This window comes from Eptatretus burgeri, chromosome 18 (genome assembly GCF_056783735.1).
Source record: "Eptatretus burgeri isolate ZD-2024b chromosome 18, Ebu_testis_v1, whole genome shotgun sequence".
NCBI classification, from domain to species: domain Eukaryota; kingdom Metazoa; phylum Chordata; class Myxini; order Myxiniformes; family Myxinidae; genus Eptatretus; species Eptatretus burgeri.
In genome coordinates, this window is record NC_140978.1 from 27,226,401 (window position 1) to 27,249,223 (window position 22,823).

Below are 22,823 nucleotides of genomic sequence, written 5' to 3' on the forward strand. Positions count from 1 at the left end.
TGAATCGATTCGATTTTGGTGAGAATCGGGATCTGCATACGAGAATTAAAAAAAAATTTGAAGTGATTATTCACCATTGAGAGATGGGGCCAAAATGATGCATAGTATGATATTTCAAAAAGTTGGGGACGAGTTATGACAAAACTTGGTTGATGTGTTGATTAGATGACAAGAACAAGCCAATTTGATTTTGGTTCAGATGCGGATCCAGATCCGGCCTATCCGTGGGATATAAACCGTAAACTGTTCAGCCTTGTGGAGGTACGTGCTCTTCTCGAGTGCCGTTCTCGTAGGGTCTGGCGATATATCGATATACCGGTTATATTGATGTGATTTTTCATATTGATATACCGGTATTGAAATTTCGAATATACCGAAAACAAATCGGTGTTTTCACAAAAAATATCAGTATATCGCCAACAAATCGAAAAAAAGGTATTTACAATCTTTAAATACCGCACATGATTTAACAAGCTTTGCACTCAACTACACCTGGAACAGTGGAATGCATGATGTCAAGACATACCAGGAAGTAGGTACAACAGTATGTTTAACTTTTAATTCTCAGCATCGGAGCACTGTGCAAGCAATCGTGGTTTTGTTTGTCCCCCATGGCTGTTTTTAAAGCGATTGCCAATTGGTTATTTTATATGAATCGGGTGTGCTTTAGAAAGCCTGTGCTGATTTACCGGGACGGCGATCCACGATATTCATCCCTGCCTGTGCCGATTACCGACTTGGCGATCTGCGAGAGTGATAGGGCGAAAAACAAGATGTAGTACTGTTGTAGTGCCATGTTCGGGGACGGGGAATGACCGCTAGATGGAGCAGTTAGGCCGTCTCCCCTCCAAACACCTGGAATTGAAGGTCGTCACTCCGGATAACTCTGAAGTCGACGGGTCGCTTAATGGACCGTGGACGCCAATATTTCGACCGCACGGTTAGGGTCTTTTTGTCTGATTCCAATTTACCTAATTAGCCGTGCGGTCTAGCTATCGGGGGAAGCCACACCCTCGGCCGGCTTTGTCCGAACCGAGTCGCTGTTACCGACTCGGATCCGGCGTAACCAAGTGGGAATTACCAAAGCAGCGCCGGTCCAAATAACAATTTACGGCACAATCGCCCCCCCCTAATTCTCAAGCCTGAACCATACTGGGTCAATGAAAGAAAACAGACATTGAACTGGAACATTTAACAGTTATTTATTTACAATAGGCAATAGGGAGGGAAACACAGAGCAGACTTGATCACGAATATAAATGTAGGCAAATGTACAATGACAATCACTGAACAGTTTTACTTACAAGACTGGCCACAGATGGACATGCACACACCCAAAAAGAAATGGCACCAACCGGCCTTTATTCGGACCCTCCAGCCACGGAGGATAGGCAAGCTGGGGGTTAGTTTGGTCGGGTATCTGGCCGCCTCGTGCGGTTTTACCGACCCGCACTTGTGGAGCTCGGAGTCCGTGGAAGGGAACGGGGATCCCCAACTCGAGCGCTCCAACACAACCCACCACAGTGGGACTCGAACCCACAAACCAGAATCCAACGAGCGCAGCCAGGATCCTATGAATGACCCGGCCAGCCACGAACGATGATCGACGACCAGGAGAGCCCAGCAGACCAGAAGCAAGGAACGACCTCCAATGAACCAAGGAACCCCCCTCAGATACAGCTCGCAATCCTTCTTATCCCTCCCCCGTGCGGGGTGGAGGGTTCCACTCTCAGTTCACTTGCCTCCAGATTGGGCGGGGCATTTTCGGGTGTCGTGGTGGCCAGCCGTGATTGGAGGAGGGGCCTGTCGGCGTCTCGGTGCTCCTCCCCCGAGAGAGGCTCTTTTGCCTTCCCCAGTGTCGACAGGGGAGACATTCTTCTTTGACGGGGCGGAGTCAGAGCTCTGAGGTGAGGGGGGCTCCGCCCACGTCCGTAGTCAGAATCACGTGCGTTATGGCGCCGTGGTGTGAAGTGAAAGTTGGGCGGGTGAAGCGCTTGTTCGCCCGCAGCGTGGGAGGAGGAGTGGTGTGAGGGTATATTTAAAGATGTAAAAAAAAACCTGACCATAAAAGAAATCCACAGCGCACACATGAAATTAACCCATTAGACATAGGGGAGGGATTCTAACTATCCACATATACTTAACGAAATAACTGAACTTTGGGTCAACTGTATGTGTGAATGCAAATGGTTTCCAGATTCGTAACAGTACGATGTCTCAAAAACTTTTGGACGGGTTATGACAAGACTTGGTGGACGAGTTGGGTAGTTGACATGAACAAGCCGATTAGATTTTGGTTGAGATCCGGATGTAGATCAAGCCTATCATTTCGATGCAAAACGTAAACTGTTTAGCTTGGCGGAGGTATACACTGTACCGAGTGCTGTTCTTGTTTTTATCTCGTCCACTGAAGGTTGACGGAGGTTGTGTTTTCACCCCTATTTGTTTGTTTGTCTATTTGTTTGTTTACACCCCTATTTGGATGGAAGAGACGGAGAGGAAGAGGGGGACGCACGCACGCACGCATGCACACACACGACAAAATTGACGTAACATATATATATATATATATATATATATATATATAGTAAATCCCCTTTTCGGAATCTCTGAATCTTGTCTATCTAATCTTACTCCTTCAAATGAGAACACTGGACAGGCACGGCACAAGGTTAATGAGAGATTAGAGAATGTAATCCGAGCCATTCAATAGCAAGGATTAGGGAGTTGAGTGTACAGAGGAGGCGAATATATATATATATATATATATATATATATATATATATATATATATATATATATATATATATATATATTGTGTCGTCGGTTATGACCATAATGACGTCATTCTTTTTTAAGCCCATTAAACGAATGTACAGACGAGCTTGTTCCATTGGCTTTGTCCAAGTGGTGCTGGAAATGACAGTGTTTTGCTCACATCAGGACTCTTTCTGCCTGTAGTGAACCGTACCATGACATTCGCTTCAACCTCATGGCCGTGGTTCCAGATCGCAGGGACATGTACGAGAAGAAGCTGTCTTTGTTGAAATCAAACAGGAACACTGTGCTGGAAGCGCTGCAGCAGGTAACTGGACTCTGGTTCATTTGTACTTTTTCCTTCCGTCCTTTATTATTGTTGGTGTGTTTTGTGTTGTTGATCATTATTACCTCTGCCACTGAAGGTGGACAGAAGTTATATTTTCACCCCTGTTTTGTCTGTCTGTGAGCACGATACCTAAAAAAGTTATGGACGGATTCAGACGAAACTTGGTGGACAGGTTGGGTGTGTGACTCGGACGATTTGATTGGATTTTGGTGAAGATCCGAATCCGGATACATGCATTTTAGTGAATGCTTTATTATTATTATTTTTGCGGGGGGAATTTACGAAAGTGAACATGTAAATGACCCATCTTTGCTCTTTACTTATTCGAGTTCCTTATGATGACTCCAATGCAGTATTTGGTTTGAACACCATATCAGAGATTGGGCCAAAAACATTGTATAGCATGATATTTCAAAATAGTTGCGGACAAGTCAACAAAACTTGGTGGATGTACGTAACAAGAACAAGCCGATTCGATTTTGGCTCAGGTTCAGATCCAGATCCGGCCTATCAGTGGGATGCAAAACGTAAACTGTTCAGCCTGGTGGAGGTATATGCTCCACCGTGTGCCGTTCTAGTTGTTGGTCTGTAAGCGTGGAGATTTATCCCTTCTTAAGCTTATCAGGAGTTTGCCTCTTTGAAAAAAAAAAAGTTTTGCTTTCTCAGTAATAACATGATGCTTAAAAATTAATGTTACGCCTTTTATATATTTATTTATTTATTTATTTTGTACATTCATAGTGGCTTTTATGTCAGAACTGAATGATGAAGATGACATTGACACAACAATTGAGCCGATGGAGATGCCGTACAAGGGTAGACGGATAAATGGGGAAAGGATAAGCACAAAACGCATAAGTAGGGACAAGGGAACCGAGTTGCTTGAGTGGACAAGGAACATATAATTGTGAGCAAACCACCATTGACATTCATTTGAGGAAATTTGTCTTTTGTTTTTCCATTGACGCAGACCTACTGTAGTCCTTATAAAGACTGGTATTCTGTTGAGGGAATGTGTAAGCAGACCAAAAAAAACCCAGCATAATGTGAGTTGGCAGTGGCCTGCCATTTTTAAGGATGGAGAGAAGAATGTAATTGGACAGACTCAAGTAGGTGCATAGTCCAGAGAAGAGTGGCATTGAGCAGTCAGCGGTTAGCCCAGAGAGTTGGTGCAGCCTGGTCAGCCTAGTGACGGGCAAATAGATGAGAGGACAAGTGGGTCGAGACAAAAAATGAGGTGATGGTAAACTTCTTGGCCACCATCCTTTCAGTACTGTAAGAGGAGCAGATTTTTGCACTTCATCTCCCTGTTGAGTAACTGCAATTAACTTCAAGGCCACTTCCAGGTGTACAAGGTGAGATCTGGCAGCAACTATTGCCTGACATCCATACTCCATGGAAACGGTGATTACGAGAGAGGCATGAGTGACAGACCATAACACGAAATTTGTTTTGTCATTGGAATATGCAGGCAGTAGTTACTGTTCAGTTACGTTTGTGCGTATATGTATGTACATTCTATTCTACGGTACGGTTGCAGGTGAAATAATTTGGACTGTGAGAGTAACCGTGCACACAGCACTGAACTTGTAAAAAGATTTAAACAGCTTGTCAGACGTATGCTAACCACAGGAAGCTGCAGTTAGTAGATTAAAACAAATTTTCTTTGAGATCATAAAACGACACCAAATAGAACTAGAAACAAGAAAAAGAGCAATCGGAGATTGCAAGCCCTCACCAGGACTTCTTTTGAGTGGTATGTTTTATAGGTTTTAGGGTAAATCCAAAATGGCTGCCAAACAATGTGACCTATGATGTCGTATGTGTGACCATTTTGTTCCTCATGGATAGGCGGTCATATGTGTAAAGTTTGGCCTCGATCTTTTCAGCCATTTCAGAAAAGGTTTAAAAAACAAACAAAAAAAAAAACAATATGGCTGCCGAATCACATGACTGATGACATCATCAAAAAAATTTGGTGGACAATTTTACCCCTGGATGACCCTCAAAAATTTTTCTGCTCATTGGACTTCAAGTTCCACATATGCAATTATGATGTCATAACCAAGGCACCTATGTTGTCATAAAAATACCACACTCATTCCCCATGAGGAGTACTTGCTATGTGCCACTTGTGCACCCATGGCTTGGGGAGCACTTGTGTGAAGTTTCCCCTCGATTTGTCCAGCCGTTCTGGAGAAGATGATTTTCACAAGTTTTAGGGTAAATCCAAAATGGCTGCCAAACAATGTGACCTATGATGTCGTATGTGTGACCATTTTGTTCCTCATGGATAGGCGGTCATATGTGTAAAGTTTGGCCTCGATCTTTTCAGCCATTTCAGAAAAGGTTTAAAAAAGAAAAAAAAAAAAAAATGGCTGCCGAATCACATGACTGATGACATCATCAAAAAATTGGTTCAACAATTTTACCCCTGGATGACCCTCAAAAAATATTCTGCTCATCGGACGTCAAGTTCCACATATGCAATTATGATGTCATAACCAAGGCACCTATGTTGTCATAAAAATACCACACTCATTCCCCATGAGGAGTACTTGCTATGTGCCACTTGTGCACCCATGGCTTGGGGAGCACTTGTGTGAAGTTTCCCCTCGATTTGTCCAGCCGTTCTGGAGAAGATGATTTTCACAAGTTTTAGGGTAAATCCAACATGCCTGCTAAACCATGTAAATGACATCATACATGTGAACCTTCTGTTCCTTATGGATAGGTGGTCATACGTGTAAAGTTTCGCCTCAATCTGTTCAGCCACTTCAGAGAAGAAGATTTTTGAAGGTTTAAAAAAACAAACAATATGGTTGCCGAATGGTGACTGATTTTTTTTTTTTTTCTGTGGACCATTTTATCCCGAGTTGACCCTCAAAAAATTTCATACTGATCGGATGTAGCATTCTACATATGCAATTATGATGTCATAAGGATGGTACATATGATGTCATAAAAATCACCCTTATTCCACATGAGTACTTTCTATGTGCCAAGTTTCAATTTTTTCCTTGGTGTGGTTTCAGATACAAAGGTCCAAAGTTTTTTATTTTTTTTTATTTTTATTTTTATTTTTTTTCTGTTTTTCCAACCTGGTCCTTACTTCGACCAGTGTTAAGCTGTGCTCGAAGCTGCTGTCCTGTGAGCCACCTATCACGCAAGCTGTTGACTCTCAGAAACTTGTCTTCTGATTGTGTTGTGGCTTTAGGTCTGCCAGAACTTTTCCTGTCAGTGTCCTCCAGTTTCCAAGTGCCTTTCGATGGTGTAGGAAACTGTACTCACTGATACCTTGGCTGCTTTTCAATTTCTCGAATGGAAAGACCTACACATTGAAGGGTTATAATGGTCTGTCTGTCTTCCTTTGTTAATTGTTTTTTTTCTCACTATTATGATAGCAATATTCTACTTCCTGCAGTGTAATATTGTCCAAATAATGCTTCAGAGGGTGTAGCAACACAGTCTGTTCCAACACTGCTTTTATACAGACAGAGGGTTTGTAACTAATCAACAAAGTTTGGACACCTGTAGGAATTGTTTGCATCAACTTTAAGGCTTAATTTACTTCCATTGCTGCAGAACAGCTGCAGTTGCTAACCCATTACTTGTTCCCTGAAAAGGGCCTTTTTTAACAACTCTGAAAATTTACATTATTTCTCAGTTTTTGGTAACCTAAACTACTGTTTTTTTTAACTTCTGGCAGTTTACCGCTTAGCTTTGTACCATTTCAGGTTATTCACTGGACTTCAACTGTTTATATTAAATTTCAACAAAAACTGGAAAAATGGGGGTGTTATAAAACTGCTGCCTGGTGGAGTACATGTATATACTGTATATGCAATTGACTTCTCCCACACGTCTCCAGCCAAAGTAGCTGCAGAAAGAAACCCAAGAAGACTTACGCAAGGCAAGTGCTAAACGCTGTTTCGAACCCTTCCCAGAGTTCCTGAACAACTATAAAGTAATTCACACATAGGACACACATGATAATCCCAATGCTACACACCCCCTCAGCTAGCGGACCGGTTTCAATTCTTATTGGCGAATCATCAGCGATAGCGGAGACAGCAATACATACCAATGAAGCTCCCAAGCATGTTTCATTGATTAGGTGAGAGCTGATTGGCTATTCCCTCCATTCACAGGTGAGAGATGTGGGTGGGTCTTTCTTATTACTTATGAAATCTAAAGATTTCGTAAGTATATTGATGACTTCCGTCATCTGTGTGTCTGTTTGTGTGTGTGTGTTTGTTTGTTTGTAGGCACGATAACTCGAGAACGGAAGAAGCTACCAATGTCAAATTACACCACGTGATTCAGGAGGGTGATGGCTAGCGCTGATTAGATTTTGGTCAAAATCAGTCACAGTGAGGTCAAACATTCGATTTTTGATGGTTTGGTACAGAATCATCGTAGAAACTTCTGGTTTGCGTCGATACCTTCTCTAGAGACAGCTTTTATTAGACAAGATCAGAGGTCAAGTGGACGATTTCGTAAGTACCAGTCTATGACTGCTTGTTTATACATTGACTGCTATTTACGTTTGCACGTGGTTCATGCTTGGGAGCCTCCTTGGTATGGCTTGGCAATTGTTGCTGTCTGCGCTATCGCTGATGATTCACCAATAAGCGATGAAACCGGTCCGGAAGCTGAAATGGTGTGTAGCATTGGGATTGTCATGTGTGTTCTGTGTGAACGTCTTTACAGCTGTGGAGGAACTCTGGGAAGGGTTTGATGCGGCATAGCACTTACCTTGTGTAGGCCTTCTTGGTTGCTTTTCGCAGCAGTTTCGGCTCGAGGAGCATAGGAGATGTTAATTTTTATTTATATATATATATATATATATTCATATGTGTGTGTGAGTGTATTAGGTAGAGGGTGCATCTTAGTAAGTTTTTTTTTGCAAAAATTTATTGCGCACTGTCAAAACCGTTTCCCCATCTTCGTGTTCTGTTTGAAGCTCATCCAAGTGACACAGCCAGAGCTCATCCGACCTCAGAGCCCTCTGGAGAAACAGCTCCGGGTGGCCAACACACCCGTAAATGGTGATGCCACCCACAAATTGTCGACCCGATCACAAGATGCGACTCGGATGGAACGTCTAGAAACTAGGAGGCGAGACAATGGATTGCAACAGGAAACCACTCGCAAGGGATCTGGCCAAGGTAACTTTTGCACTTGCTGTATTTGCTGAAGCTCAACTAAGCTGCCTGTTTAGACCAAGTGAGTACTTGAATGGACACTTTGTTTCGAGTCATGTTGTTATGTTCTTAAACAAGTTGCTCAGTTGTTTTCAGAGTAACTCCCACCTTCATGCTTGCAATGACAGAAAAAGGGGGAAAAGGTTGAGCGAACCTCAACCCCATAGTTTTCTCATCTTATCCTTCTCCTCTTCCTCCTGTCCTCGATGATTAACATGGCAGTTTTCAATGATATGTCGTGAGTGGGAGAGTATTATTTATTGATGACTTCCGTCATCTGTTTGTGTGTTTGTTACTTCCGAAATCTAAAGATTTCGTAAGTATATTGATGACTTCCATTTCTGTTTGTTTGTTTGTGTGTGTGCTTGTTTGTTTGTAGGCACGATAACTCGAGAACGGAAGAAGCTACCAATGTCAAATTACACCATGTGATTCAGGAGGCTGATGGCTAGTGCTGATTAGATTTTGGTCAAAATCGGTCAAAGGTCAAGGTCACAGTGAGGTCAAACATCCAAAACATTCGATTTTTGATGGTTTGGGACAGAATCATCATAGAAACTTCTGGTTTGCGTCGCTACCTTCTCTAGAGACAGCTTTTATTAAACAAGGTCAGAGGTTAAGTTGACGATTTCGTAAGTACCAGTCTATGACTGCTTGTTTTAATTTTATTTAAACGTGTGGCTTCGGTCTAAATTGTACACCAGTAATGTTGAATCTTGTTTGTTTATCAGACTTTGTGGTGTAATGGTTAGAGCATCCACCCCGAGTTTGGGAGGTCGGCGGTTCAAACCCCAGCCGAGTCCGTACCAAAAACGAAAACAGTACATGCTGCTTCCTTGCTCGATGCTCAGCATTTAAAAGCATAGAGCACAAACGATCCCCATTGTTTGACATCCAGGGAGAGGAGGAAATTCCTCCTGAGGAAATGCCCTGCTGAGTGCGGTGAGAAAGGCGGCGCCTTGGTTGTGATGTCGCTGGTACCCAGAGTAACCCAGGAAGTTGCGGCACTTCCCCCAAGCTCATTGGCTGTGTTTAGTGTTTGTCTCTTCAGTATGTCCATGTGTGTGAGTGGCAGCTCCATGACGAGCCTTCGACCTTGTATGTAAAATGAAATAAAAATTAGTCGTGTTGTGCAAGTAACTTACCACAGTTGTACACCAGTAATGTTGAATATTCTTCATAAGGCTGCAGGGTAGTATGACTGGTTGTGGGCACAGCTGTGCCGCTGATGCAATTCCCTCTGCTGGTTCGGGCACAAATTTGGAATTTGGCCACGGTGCCTGCAATAGTTCGCCTTCTCTTTGAAAAGGACACCGTGGGATCTTTAACATCCACCAACCGACGCTGGCAGATGTGATTCCGATTTAACGGCCATCCGATGGACAGCACACACATTGATGAATCACCCTGCCTGTGAAGCACCAGGATGACAGTTTATAGCTGATTGGGATTCCAACCCAGGCTAGCTAGCTTGGAGGTGAGTGTGTGTACCTCGAGGCTATATCCTGCCAGCCTAGTAATATTGAATGATTACCATGTAGAAGAAACGTGCTTCTTGCACAGCCTTTTGGCATTACACCAAGACTCGAATGAATCGATTGGTCCCATCACCGTTCCTACAGCATTTTGTTAAGTCGTGTGACAACACTTTACGAAGGAAGTATTAATAAATAAGAGGACAAAAAACAAACAAACAAGAAAAACAAAACTTGTGTACACGTGCTGATGCAGGTAAACTGCATGATGGCATTCGTGACTCGTCTCGTGAATCCCTGCATGTGGCCGTGCCTCTTCCAGGAAGCACCGCCGGTGCTCAGACTCATGGACAGTCCACTTCCAGACTTCCCCCCTTTCTGGATAACCACAATTACGCCAAGTGTCCTCCACAGGTATCCACACACTTCCTTTTGTGCATTACTGTGCAACTGCTAATATATATATATATATATATATTTTTTCAATCAACACCTTTACTCCTTCTTCCCAAGGTACGTCTGTGGAGATTATTGATGCAATTGGACGGTGGAATTTGTATTAAACCATTGCCAATCGCTCGACATGAGCTTTATTACGAGCACAACAGATTTGCCACCTCGAGGAAATTATCGTACTCTTACATCACGAAACGTTTTGCTCCATCATAATGAAATGTGATTTGTGATGTGGTGAAGGTGTCTTACAGTTTTCTGCTTCATAGTGCCATCAGTAACGGGCCTGCACGTTAATAGGATACTGATCTCCCGTGAGGCTACAAAGAGACTCGGTCTGTCTGCATGTGAATCGGTTTGCTTGTCCAGCCTTGTCTTTCTTGCTCAAGTGACGCTGTCTGGTCTGTGGTGATTCTATACGTGCAGGATATGGGAGGTGATGGCGGTCGTGTTCGTGGATTGGCCATACAGTCACAAGGACGACACCATGATCAGCAGCAGGATACGGAGTTGGAAGATTGTTCGAGCACACGCAGGCCACAGTGAGAATGCGTGACGTCTCATTGGGGGAATTTCACATTTATTGGGTGTACGGCAGTTATGGACCAGAATCATAATGGTGGAAACAGTTTCTGCTTGTGGGATTTGCGGAAAATTCTCATGTGTTTTCTGCTTTAAACTAAGCATTGTAAAGGCCTTGACTTTGATGGACCTATCATTTCTTACCTTGATAAAACAGAATGTGTTGTGTCATTTGGAGTTTAAAATTCTCCATTTATCACGATTTGTCGAACAATTTGATGTCGATCAAGTTTAGATTTGGACTGATATGTTTTCTTTCCCACCGAAGGTCTAAAGGAGTTGCACCTTCCAGGAATGCCAGTGGGTCGGGAGGCTTTGATGGCGCACGCGTGGATGATGTTTCAGAGACGTCCACTAACAAGCTCTGCCAGGTCGATGCCGATCTCTCTGGATCTCTCACTGAACATGGCACATTCAACCAGACTACTGATAATCGTTCCTCACCCACTCCCAGCAATGAAAGCACAGACACTGCCTCTGAGATCGGTAGTGCCTTTAACTCTCCCTTACGCTCGCCGGTGCGCTCTCGAAACCCAACGAGGCCAGGAAGCCCGGTACCCTCTGCCCCCAACATCCCTGAGGACATGCTTACTCGCATCGACCCCAACAAGTACGACCACGCAGTCAGCGACATCAGCCAGCACATCAGCACGTCCCTACTGTGCCTGGATCCCGACGGACGGCTGCGCATCGCCTCGCCCCGACCTGCACCGAGCTCTGCACCTAAACTTGAGCCTGGTTCTACGTCTGCCTCCCAAGGCATGGACTCAGGATTCAGGGGCACCATTACAGTACCTCAAAGAACTGAAGGTGTGTCCAGCTCCAGGGATCGTGGAGTTTCAGAGAGAAACCGGGTGATTGGGAGCAGGAGGTCAGAACAAGGAAGGTACTCGCCCCAGGCAAGTACACTGATCATCTTGCCAACGGTTGCTCTGCCTTGTGCTGACTCTGTAGCACATGACTTCTTTTTCTTTCACATCAACTCAATGAGGTGTCATACATTTTGTTTTTGTATACCTTGTCGAGCCTCGTGTGAGAGCTAACAAACAACGCACAGCAAGGGGGGCATGAGACATGAGGGGCGGGAGTGGGAAGGACAAAACAGTGGGGAACAGAGACATTAGGAAATCTGTGGAAGGGAGAGGGGTGGGGAACATGGGGTCCACAAGATGGACACCACAGGGACTTTCAGGAAGGAAAGCAGGGAACTTGAAGGAGGTAGGTTTGGGGTGGATTAACGGGGGAAGAAAAGTTTGAGGTTTTTGATGGGGGAAGATAGGTGGTGGTGAACAGCAGTTTTGAAGGTCTGGAGGGAAGAATAGGATTGAACAGAGTGAGGGAGTTTATTCCAAAGGTGGGAAAAAAGAGGAATGAAAGAGTGGAGGTGAGCAGTGATTCGTGATTTTGGTAGTTTTACCAGAATGGGGTTGATTGCGGGCCTTCAGCGCCCTGTGGAAATATGGTGGGGACAAATTGCAGACAGCAGGCGGGGGGGGGGGGGGGAGACCGGAGAGGAGACGTTAGAAGACAGAAAGACCACCGACCTGCCTGCGGTGAGAGAGTGAGAGGCCCAAAGACTCAGCCACATTGCAGGAGATGCCAATGATCTGAAATGCCTTGGTTTCCACAGCGTGAAGCGGAGAAAGGTGGGAGACAGAAGCACCAGCCCAGAGGGGAGAGCAGTACTCCATCAGGTTGCAGATAAAAGCTCCTGCCAACACCAGGAGCTCAGGTGGGCCGAGGAAGGACTGAGCACGACGGAGGATTCCCAGTCGGCGACTGGCTTTGGAGGCCAGGTTGGAAATATGACTTTCGCAGGAAAGATCATGGCAGATGGTGAGACCCAGAAGCTTGAAAGAAAGGACTTCTTCCAGAGGATCGTTGAGGGAATGGATAGGGGGTTTTCTAAACGGTCCTTTCGGAGAGACATCGTGAGAGTGTGAGATTTGTCCGGATTGAAAGACATGTTCCACGTGTTTCACCAGTTTGTGATTTTACCCAGATCAGCAGTGAGCGAAGAAGCTGCTGCTTGCCGGTCTGAGGGATGACAGATGGTCCGGCAGAGGGTGGAGTAATCAGCAAAGAGATATAGGGGGTTTTCCAGAGAGTCGGAGAGATCATGGATGAAAACCAGAAAAAGAACAGGGCCCAGAACGCTCCCTTGAGGAACGCCAGCCTGGACAAGAAGAGAGGATGAGAGAACTCCATTTTGGGCCACACGTTGATTACGACAGGAGAGGAAGTCTGTGAGCTATGAGTGCAGATGGCCTTGGATACCATGGGAAGAGAGTTTGGTGAGCAGGGCAGGGTGCCAGACCGTGTTGAAAGCATGCGATATGTCTCGGGATGTGGCTCTGATTTCCTGTCCGGCATTGAGGACCTCCATCCATTGTTGGGAGAGCAGAAGCAGCATATCCAGGGGAGAGTGACCTGGTGTGAAACCAAATTGATGATCAGGAATCAGGCCATTGGAGAAGAGGAAGGATGAAACATCTGAAGCGATGATGGATTCCATAACCTTGCTGATGATTGGGAGAAGGCTGATTGGTCTATAGTTGCAGGTCTCTGTTTTTGCACCTTTTTATGCAGGGCAGTGATGTTTGCTGATTTCCAAGCAGATGGCAGATGACCTTGAGCAAATGAGGGTTAATATAACAAAGAGAAGGTGAGCAAGAGCAGAGGAACAGGTTTTTAGGACACGTGGGCTGATGCCATCTGGACCGGTTGCAGAATCTTTGCCAAGGTTTGACAGCAAGCTCTCCACCTTGTCAGGAGTAAAGGACACAAAGTCCAGGAACAGTTGGGTGTGACTGGGTAAGATGGGTACAGAAAGCGATGGGTTTTGGACACAAGATTTCGATGCAAACACCGAGTTTAGGTGTTCAGCTTTTTCACGTGCGGTATCAGCAGTGCGGCCATTTGAAGTAAGGGAGGGGATGGAGGGGGAACATACACCAGAAACAGATTTGATTAGACGCCACCAGGATTTGGAGGAGGGAGAGAGGTTTGAGAGTTCAGACTTGAGCTTGGAAAGATGCTGTTTTCTGGCTCTCCTGAGGGTAGATACACACTTGTTCTGAGCTTTATGGAAGGAACTGAGATTACCCTCAGTTGGGTTTGCTTTCCATGAGGGAAAGGCAAGTTGTTTCAGGACAATTGCCTCGCCACAAGCTTCAGTGAACCAAGGGCGGGAGGGAGGGTAGGAAAACTGAAGACGAGGGGATAAATCTGTGCATGAGGGAGAGCAAGTTCATTTGAAAGAATTCCCAGGATGAGTTTATGTTGGACGAAGTAGCGATGGGAGACCAGTCTGGAAGTTGGATGGCTGCTTGGAGACCCTGCCAGTCGGCTTGAGTGAAATGCCAGACTCAACTGCGCTGAGGTGGTTCTCTGATTATAGCCAGAGAGATGTCCACTTTGACAAGGACTTGGTCAGAAGAACCGAGTGGAGCGGCGGAAAAACAGATTTTTTTCAGGGAAATTTGTTAAAACCAGATCCAGAAGAGACAGAGTACCATTGGTTGAGATCCGGGTCGGGAAGTTGACCAATTGAGTCAGTCCCAATGAGTCACAGAAAGCTTTTGCTGAAATACCATGACAGGTGAGAGAGATACCCAAACCTAGCCAACTGGCAAGATGACAATTGAAGTCACCACATATGAGGAAGAGAGTGTTTGGATGAGAAGATCGAAGTTGGTCCATGTTTTCGTATTGTGAGGTGTAAATTGAGTCATCACTGTTGGGTGGACGGTACAGTACACATATAAACATGAGGTGGGAGTGAAGGGAAACCGTAGCCAGAGGTATTGCTGGGGGTGTGGGGGAGTGAGGGCAGTGCATGGAGAGTAAGGAAGAGTCTTTGATGAAGAGAGCAACTCCTCCACCAGGACGAGGCTCAGATCTGTCATCCTGGAGGAGGGAGTAACCGGGGAGAGATACTTGGGAGTCAGAGATGTCTTGAGGAGGAACATTTCTGTTTGACAGATTATGTCTGGTTTGTCAGTGGCAATCTGTATGGAAAGATCTGTAAGGTTTGAGCGGAGGCCCCGGATATTTGAGATCCACACTGTTAATGAAAGGGAGGGAGGAGGCTTTGGGTGCAGGGCGGGGGGAGGGGAGGGAGATAACGAGAGTTGTTAAAATAGTGTGGGGGATTGCAGAATAGCTCAGGGAGGGGGCTGGATGAGGAGGAGAAATGGATCTGTGGTGCTGAGGGAGATGGGTGGGGGGCACGAGAGGGGGCAGAAGGCAGTTGAGGATTTGAGGAGGTGGGGTGATGAGATGGAGGTGAGAGGGCAGGGGGAGGAGGCAGCTTTGTGGATGAGAGGGGGGGAAAGTTTGAGAAGGGTGAGTGAGGGGGTGAATGGTGGGAGAAGGGTGAGTGGGGAGAGGTGAGGGGGGGAGTTTTTAAGAGAGGTGAGGGAGGCTTGGAGGGAGAAGAGTGTGATGGTTGCTGTGAGAGTGAGGGGTGAGAGGGGTGAGTTGGCACTGAAGTTGTAAAAAAAAGAATGGTTGATGGAAAGCGAACACTCATAGCAAACTGGGATTTTTTTTTAATTTTTAGGTCAGAAATGCGATTAATGAGATTTCTTGAGGGATGCAATAAAGGTGAATTAAGAGAATGGAGAGAAGAAACGCTGCAACAGTTGGATTTTTTTAGGCAAGGTATGAAGGAAAGGTCAGATTGAGAGTTGTCTGTTTAAATAGAAGAAGAGTAGTGCATTATGATACAGTAATGAGAACCACACGTGTGAAAGAGGAAGATGAATATTCATGTCATGTCTCAAGCAGAAACAGAGCTGAATGGATTTTGTCATCGAGATTTGCATTCTTCTTATTTTATTTGCTTCTTCAGCCATCTCAGGGTCCAACTATTTATTGCAAACACAAATATGGCAAAACTTACTCCATCCCCAACCCCTCTCTCAGCCCAGCCCTTTCCCACATGCTCCGGACATTCCTCTTCCCCTCCCTCCCCTTAATCCTCTCCCTCCTCCTAAACTTTTAACTTTTCTACCCCTCGATCTCCCCCTCTCTTACAAAAATCAATGTAAGACAAAGACATAAGTGGAAGATGGAGAAATTGACATTTTATGCCATTTGAACCTGAGGTGCCAGCATCGTTAGCTGTGTGCTCAGGTTGGAATAACAAAGAAGTGTCGTAATCCAATTGAGGGTTTGCTGCATTGCAATCATTATCTAAGTCTATTTGGTAAATTATTATTATTAAGCTTTTTGTTTTAGTAATGGTTTATTTATCACAAGATCCCTGCAGTTTGACATTCCTTGTCCATCATTTCACCTAGCAGCTAACTGCTAACTTTCCTGAAAATATCCTGAAAAGTCTTCTTCTTTTTGTTCTTATCACATTGTACCATCTTGTTCTGCAATTTCAAACAAATGGTTAAAATGTCACAAAGATAGTTTCCAGTGGCATTGAAACCCATATCCTGCATAGGTGTGGAACACATGACTCGTGTTGACCATGAATCGGTGCGTGTTGGCAGCAGCCAATGCTTTTGTCAATGTGCACTTCAAGGAGCTCAAAGATAGAAATGTGTAAGTTTAACGATCAGCAGGTTATCACATCACTATGCTCGTACATAGATCACCAGGATGAATACTATATCTGTACGCGTTGCCGGTCACGTTGAGCGGATGGGAAACTTTTCAAACTGGAGACAATTTGTGCTTTCATTAAAGTTACCTTGGAATGGGGGGGATGGAAGTTAAACTTGGAGTCCTGTCTGTTGCCATTAGTTGGTGGACGTTAAAGATCCTGTGGTGTCCTTCGTGAAGGGTATGCGAGCTATCACCGGCACCTTGAACAAATTTCAAATTCCTGCCATGACTTCCTGTGTTGGAGTGAAAACCCATCATGGATTGTAAACCTCGTTAACAAAACAGCCTCGGCAGCAATAACGCTCCGTAGAGAGCATGGTTCATAATCTGTGAGTACTTCGTGGCAATTTCCAATACTGACTTCCGGTTCTGGGTTTGGAGCGTCGACAGGTCTCCTTCGGGGCTCTCTGCTGACGATCTCAAAGTTAAGTTTCCGGTCGTTATCTGTCCTGTTTTAACTGTTTATTTTCTCACCTGCATGTTACTGTGTGTTCCGAGTTCGGTTTTGTTTCAAAAATTGTGCTATTTTGTGAGATTTCGTCGAACTTGTCTTTCTGAGTGCTTGAGGCCTATCCCTGAGGCTTGAGGCCTACCCTTTGTTCCCCTCGGTGTACGATCGTGTTTATTTTTTTCTCCCCATTATCTTCAATTTCTATATTTCCCACTTTCCTAATGTCCCCCATCCCTCCCAACTAATCGCTCTATTTCTTATCTTAAATCCAAAAAAAAAAACCGCTACCTTTCTCCGATTCTTCTTCTTCTGCCTATTCTTCTTCCTCGTTTTTTTTTTTTTTTTCTACAACACTTACATGACCGAATCTGTTGAAAACTCTGTCAAACAATAATAATAACAAAAACGATCTCTTATAATGCTTCCTCTTCCTCGTTCACACATGTGGTTCTCTTTACTGTATCATAATTCGCTACTCTTCTGCTATTTAAACAGACTGCTCTCAATTCGACCTTTCCCTCATACCTTGCCTAAAAAATCCAACTGTTACAGCGTTTCTTCTCTACATTCTCTGAATTCGCCTTTATTGCATCCATCAAGACTTGTGTTTAATCGCATAACTGACCTAAAACTTAAAAAAAAAAAACTCAGTTTGCTATGAATGTTCGCTTTCCATCAACCATTCTTTTTTTATAACTTCAGTGCCAACTCACTCCTCTCACTCCTCACTCTCAAAGCAACCATCCCACTCTTCTCCCTCCAAGCCTCCCTCTCACCTCTCTCAAAAACTCCCCTCACCTTTCTCCCACCATTCATCCCCCTCACTCATCCTTCCCAAAGTTGCCCCCCCTCCCATCCACAAAGCTGCCTCCTTCCACTGCCCTCTCACCTCCATCTATTCACTCCACCTCCTCAAATCCTCAACTGCCTTCTACCACCTCTCTTGTACCCCTTCTCCCCCAGCACAACAGAGCCATTTCTCCTCCTCATCCAGCCCCCTCCCTGAGCTATTCTGCAATCCCCCACACTCTTTCAACAACCCTCCTTACCTACCCCCTCGTCACTTGTCCCTCCCTCTCCCTCCCCCCACCCCCTGCACCCAAAGCCTCCTCCCCGACCTCTTCATTAAAAGTATGGACCTCAAATATCCGGGGCCTTCGCTCAAACCTTTCAGATCTTTCCATACAGGTTGCCACTGACAAACCAGACATAATCTACCTAACAGAAACTTTCCTCCCCCAAGACGTGTCTGACTCCCAAGTATCTCTCTCTGGTTACTCCCTCCTCCGGTTTGACAGACCTGAGCCTCGCCCTGGTAGAGGAGTTTCTCTCTTCATCAAAGACTCTATTCCTCACTCTCCATGCACTGCTCTCACTCCCCCACACCCCCAGGAATACCTCTGGCTACGGCTTCCCCTCCACTCCCACCTCATGTTTATATGTGTACTGTACCATCCACCTAACAGTGATGACTCCATCTACACCTCACTATCCGAAAACATGAACCAACTTCAATCTTCTCATCCAAACTCTCTCTTCCCTCATATGTGGCGACGTCAATTGTCGTCACGCCAGTTGGCTAGGTGTGGGTACCTCTCTCACCTGTCATGGCACCTCAGCAAAAGCTTTCTGCGACTCATTGGGACTGACTCAATCGGTCAACTTTCCGACCCGGATCTCAACCAATGGTACTCCATCTCTTCTGGATCTGATTTTGACAAATTTCCCTGACAATATCTGCTGCTCTTCCTCCGCTCCAATCAGTTCTTCTGACCACGTCCTTGTCAAAGTGGACATCTCTCTGGCTGTTATCAGAGAACCACCTCACCGCCGTCGAGTCTGGCATTTCATTCAAGCCGACTGGCAGGGTCTCCAAGCAGCCCTCGAACTTATAGACCGGTCTCCTAGCGCTACTTTCTCCAACATCAACTCATCCTGGCAATTCTTTCAAAGAAACTTGCTCTCCCTCATGCACAGATTTATCCCCTCTCGTCTTCAGTTGTCTTACCCTCCCTCCCGCCCTTGGTTCACTGAAGCTTGTGGTGAGGCAGTTGTCCTGAAACAACTTGCCTTTGCCTCATGGAAAGCAAACCCAACTGAGGGCAATCTCAGTTCCTTCCATAAAGCTCGGAACAAGTGTGTATCTACCCTCAGGAGAGCCAGAAAACAACATCATTCTCATCTCAAGTCTGAACTCTCAAACGTCTCTCCCGCCTCAAAATTCTGGTGGCGTCTAATCAAATCTGTTTCTGGTGTATGTTCCCCCTCCATCCCTCCCTTACCTTAAATGGCAGCACTGCTGATACCGCACGTGAAAAAGCTGAATGCCTAAACTCGGTGTTTGCAGCTAAATCTTGTGTTCAAAACCCATCACTTTCTCTACCCACCTTACTCAGTCACACCCAACTGTCCCTGAACTCTGTGTCCTTTTCTCCTGACAAGGTGGAGAGCTTGCTGTCAAACCTCCACTCAGATTCTGCAACCGGTCCAGACGGCATCAGCCCACGTGTCCTCAAAGCCTGCTCTTCTGCTCTTGCTCACCCTCACTCTGTTCTATTCACCCTCTCATTTGCTCAAGGTCATCTGCTATCTGCTTGGAAATCAGCAAACATCAGTGCCCTGCACAAAAAGGTGCAAAAACAGATCCCTGCAACTACAGACCAATCAGCCTTCTCGCAATCATCAGCAAGGTTATGGAATCCATCATCGCTTCAGACATCAAATCCTTCCTCTTCTCCAATGGCTTGATTTCTGATCATCAATTTGGCTTCAGACCAGGTCACTCTCCCCTGGATATGCTGCTTCTGCTCTCCCAACAATGGATGGAAGTCTTCAATGCCAGACAGGAAATCCGAGCCATATCACGTGCTTTTGACACAGTCTGGCACCCTGCCCTACTCACCAAACTCTCTTCCTATGGTATCCAAGGCCATCTCCACTCATGGCTCGCAGACTTCCTCTCTCCTGTCGCAGTCACCGTGTGGCCCTAAATGCAGTTCTTTCATCCCCCTTCCTTTCCAGGCTGGAGTTCCTTAAGGTAGCGTTCTGGGCCCTGTTCTTTTTCTGGTTTTCATCAATGATCTCTCCGACTCTGGAAAATCCTCTATATCTCTTTGCTGATGACTCCACCTTCTACCGTACCATCGGTCATCCCTCAGACCGGCAAGCAGCAGCTACTTCGCTCACTGCTGATCTGGATAAAATCACAACCTGGTCCAACCGTGTAACATGTCTTTCAATCCGGACAAATCTCACACTCTCACTCTGTCTCTTCGAAAGGACCGTTTAGAACCCCCCCTCCCCATCCACTTTCTCAACAATCCACTGGAAGAAGTCCTTTCTTTCAAGCTTCTGGGTCTCACTATCTGCCTTGACCTTTCCTGGGAAAGCCACATTTCAAACATCGCTTCCAGAGCCAGTAGCCGACTGGGAATCCTCCGTCGTGCTGTCCTTCCTCGGCCCACCTGAGCTTCTGACCACTTACAAAGCTTTTGTCCGCAACCTGATGGAGTACTGCTCTCCCCTCTGGGCTGGTGCTCCTGCCTCCCACCTTTCTCGGCTTCACGCTGTGGAAACCACGGCATTTCGGATCATTGGCATCTCCCGCAATGTGGCTGAGTCTTTGTGCCTCTCACTCAATCACCGCAGGTTGGTCGGTGGTCTTTCTGTCTTCTTCCGTCTCCTCTCCAGCCTCGCTCCCCTGCTTTCTCTGCGATTTGTTCCCACCACATTTCCGCAGGCGCTCAAGGTCTGCCCACAACCCCCTTCTGGTAAAACTACCAAAATCACGAATCACTGTTCACCTTCACTCTTTCATTCCCCTTTTTCCCCCTTCTGGTAAAACTACCAAAATCACGAATCACTGTTCACCTTCACTCTTTCATTCCCCTTTTTTCCCCCTTCTGGTAAAACTACCAAAATCACGAATCACTGTTCACCTTCACTCTTTCATTCCCCTTTTTTCCCGCTTTTGGAATAAACTCCCTCACTCTATTCAATCCCATTCTTCCCTCCAGGCCTTCAAAACAGCTGTTCACCACCATCTCTTATCATCCCCCATCCAAATCCTCGATCTCTTCTACCCCCGATAATCCACCCAAGCCCACCTTCTTCAAATTTCCTGCTTTCCTTCCTGAAAGTTCCTGTAATGTCCATCTCTATTCCCCATGTTCCCCGTCCCATCCCTCTCCCTTCCACAGATCTCCAAATGTCTCTCTTCCCCACTGTTTTGTCCTTCCCACTCCCTCCCCTCTTGTCTCATGCCCCCCTTGATGTGCGTTGTGTGTTTGCTCTCATAGGAGCCTTGACAAGGTATACGAAAAAAAAAAAACCTGGCTCGTGTGCAATGTTGCACTGACAGCGTGCACATCGTCTGCCGTACGCTTCGTTGCCTCCATTTTTCCCTCCCTTGTGAACCAGTGTGCCTCCGCACTCACAGATGTACAAGCTACATAGATCGAGTTGTGTGCAAGTGGTATGCGCGTACCATGAGTGTGGTAGTGAAGCGCCGTGTGTTGGTGCTGATGCATGTCACGTGTTCTCTCATTTGCTGGGATTGATATTTGAGAGCTTGATGGAGTGCGCATGTTGTACAAAGGTGCACGCATTACCATGCAACGGTGTGTGTGTGTGTGTGTGTGTGTGTGTGTGTGTGTGTGTGTGTGTGTGTGTGTGTGTGTGTGTGTGTGTGTGTGTGTGTGTGTGTGTGTGTGTCCTCCATAACTCCACAACTATAAAACCGAGCAGCCTGAAACTTTGCATGCATCCCAAGAAAACTCCAAGGAAGTGCAAGAGTGAAAATTAGTTGTTTGGGTTAATTAAAACACCCCTTTTGATGATTATTCACGACCTTATTTAATTATATCTTTCATCAGTTTCATTCTCGGTCACCACTCCTTATGGAGTGGAGTGGTGACCTCCACAGGGAGTGGTGAGCGAGTGGTTCCCTGCTCAACCATGCCTTGAGTTGAAACAGGCCAGAACGATTTTTTAACGATAGCTTTTTTTGTTGTTTTTTTTCACTTTCCTCACTCATATTATCGAATGCCTCTTCATCATCCCAGGCAAAAAATTCCACAGTTAGAACTATAGTATATGTGAGTAGTACTCTCGTATACTGTAGTTGGTTGGAGGTCCTACTCCAGTGGTCTGCAGAGAATTACGACAAGAAAGGAATGATATTTTTGCCTGGGATAGCTACGAATCATTATTTACATCACTTTTGTAAGTACTGTCGTTTTCAAATTCGGAGCTTGGTGCGATTTCATGCATTTATATTGTTACGGTTCTAGGAACCTTACGCATACAACATACAGGTGTCCCAAGTCAGTTATGCCGTTAAGTACATGTGCAGACAGAAACCCTCCTTGTGTGTCGTGGGAAATTGAAGGGGTGCGTTGCGATGTTTTTTTTTAGTTAGGGTAATAAATCTTTATATCCCATCCTCCATTGCGATCCACGGTACCCAAGCGCTTGCAGCCATTCGGTTCACTGGCAACAACATACCACGGTCCACCTGTTGTCTCTCGGGGCTCGTTTTTCCGAGACAGAATCTTCGCTGTCGCAGTTCCTATTCGGCTTCTCCAAACGCTCCAACTCTTTCCTGACGAGTCCACACACGTGGAGTGGGCGGGCCTCGCCGGTGCCTGGCCGAGGCCCCGCCCAGAAAAGGGTGGACCCATGGGAGCCCCATCCAATCAGGACGGACAGTGACGTCAGTTTCGACCAAGGCCCCGCCCCGCTAAGGGAGGTCTATAAACCACGACATGATCCTCAGTCTTGAGTTCTTTGGGGGTCGTTAGTTCAGTTCTTTGGGGGTCGTTCGTTCTGTGCTTGGAGGCCGTAGCTGGTTGGAAAACGAAGGGGTTCCCGCTGCTTGGCTCCACTCACGTCTCGCCCCGACGGCCCGACTACTTGTCCTGGCCCAC

General features: G+C 45.8%; 1 protein-coding gene across 3 annotated transcripts in view; it reads left to right on the top strand.

The window, feature by feature from the left end:
- Positions 1 to 22,823, top strand: part of BAP1 (BRCA1 associated deubiquitinase 1) — a 143,743-nt gene that overhangs the window by 39,344 nt on the left and 81,576 nt on the right. For 2 of the 3 annotated variants that reach the window (XM_085864228.1, XM_085864230.1), the window contains 5 exons: positions 2,962 to 3,085; positions 8,073 to 8,277; positions 10,045 to 10,202; positions 10,668 to 10,783; positions 11,092 to 11,722. In XM_085864228.1, the coding sequence (XP_085720354.1) occupies positions 2,962 to 3,085; positions 8,073 to 8,277; positions 10,045 to 10,202; positions 10,668 to 10,783; positions 11,092 to 11,722 (1,234 nt within the window). The remainder of the gene's footprint in view (positions 1 to 2,961; positions 3,086 to 8,072; positions 8,278 to 10,044; positions 10,203 to 10,667; positions 10,784 to 11,091; positions 11,723 to 22,823) is intronic. The other variant, XM_085864229.1, reaches the window with a different exon arrangement.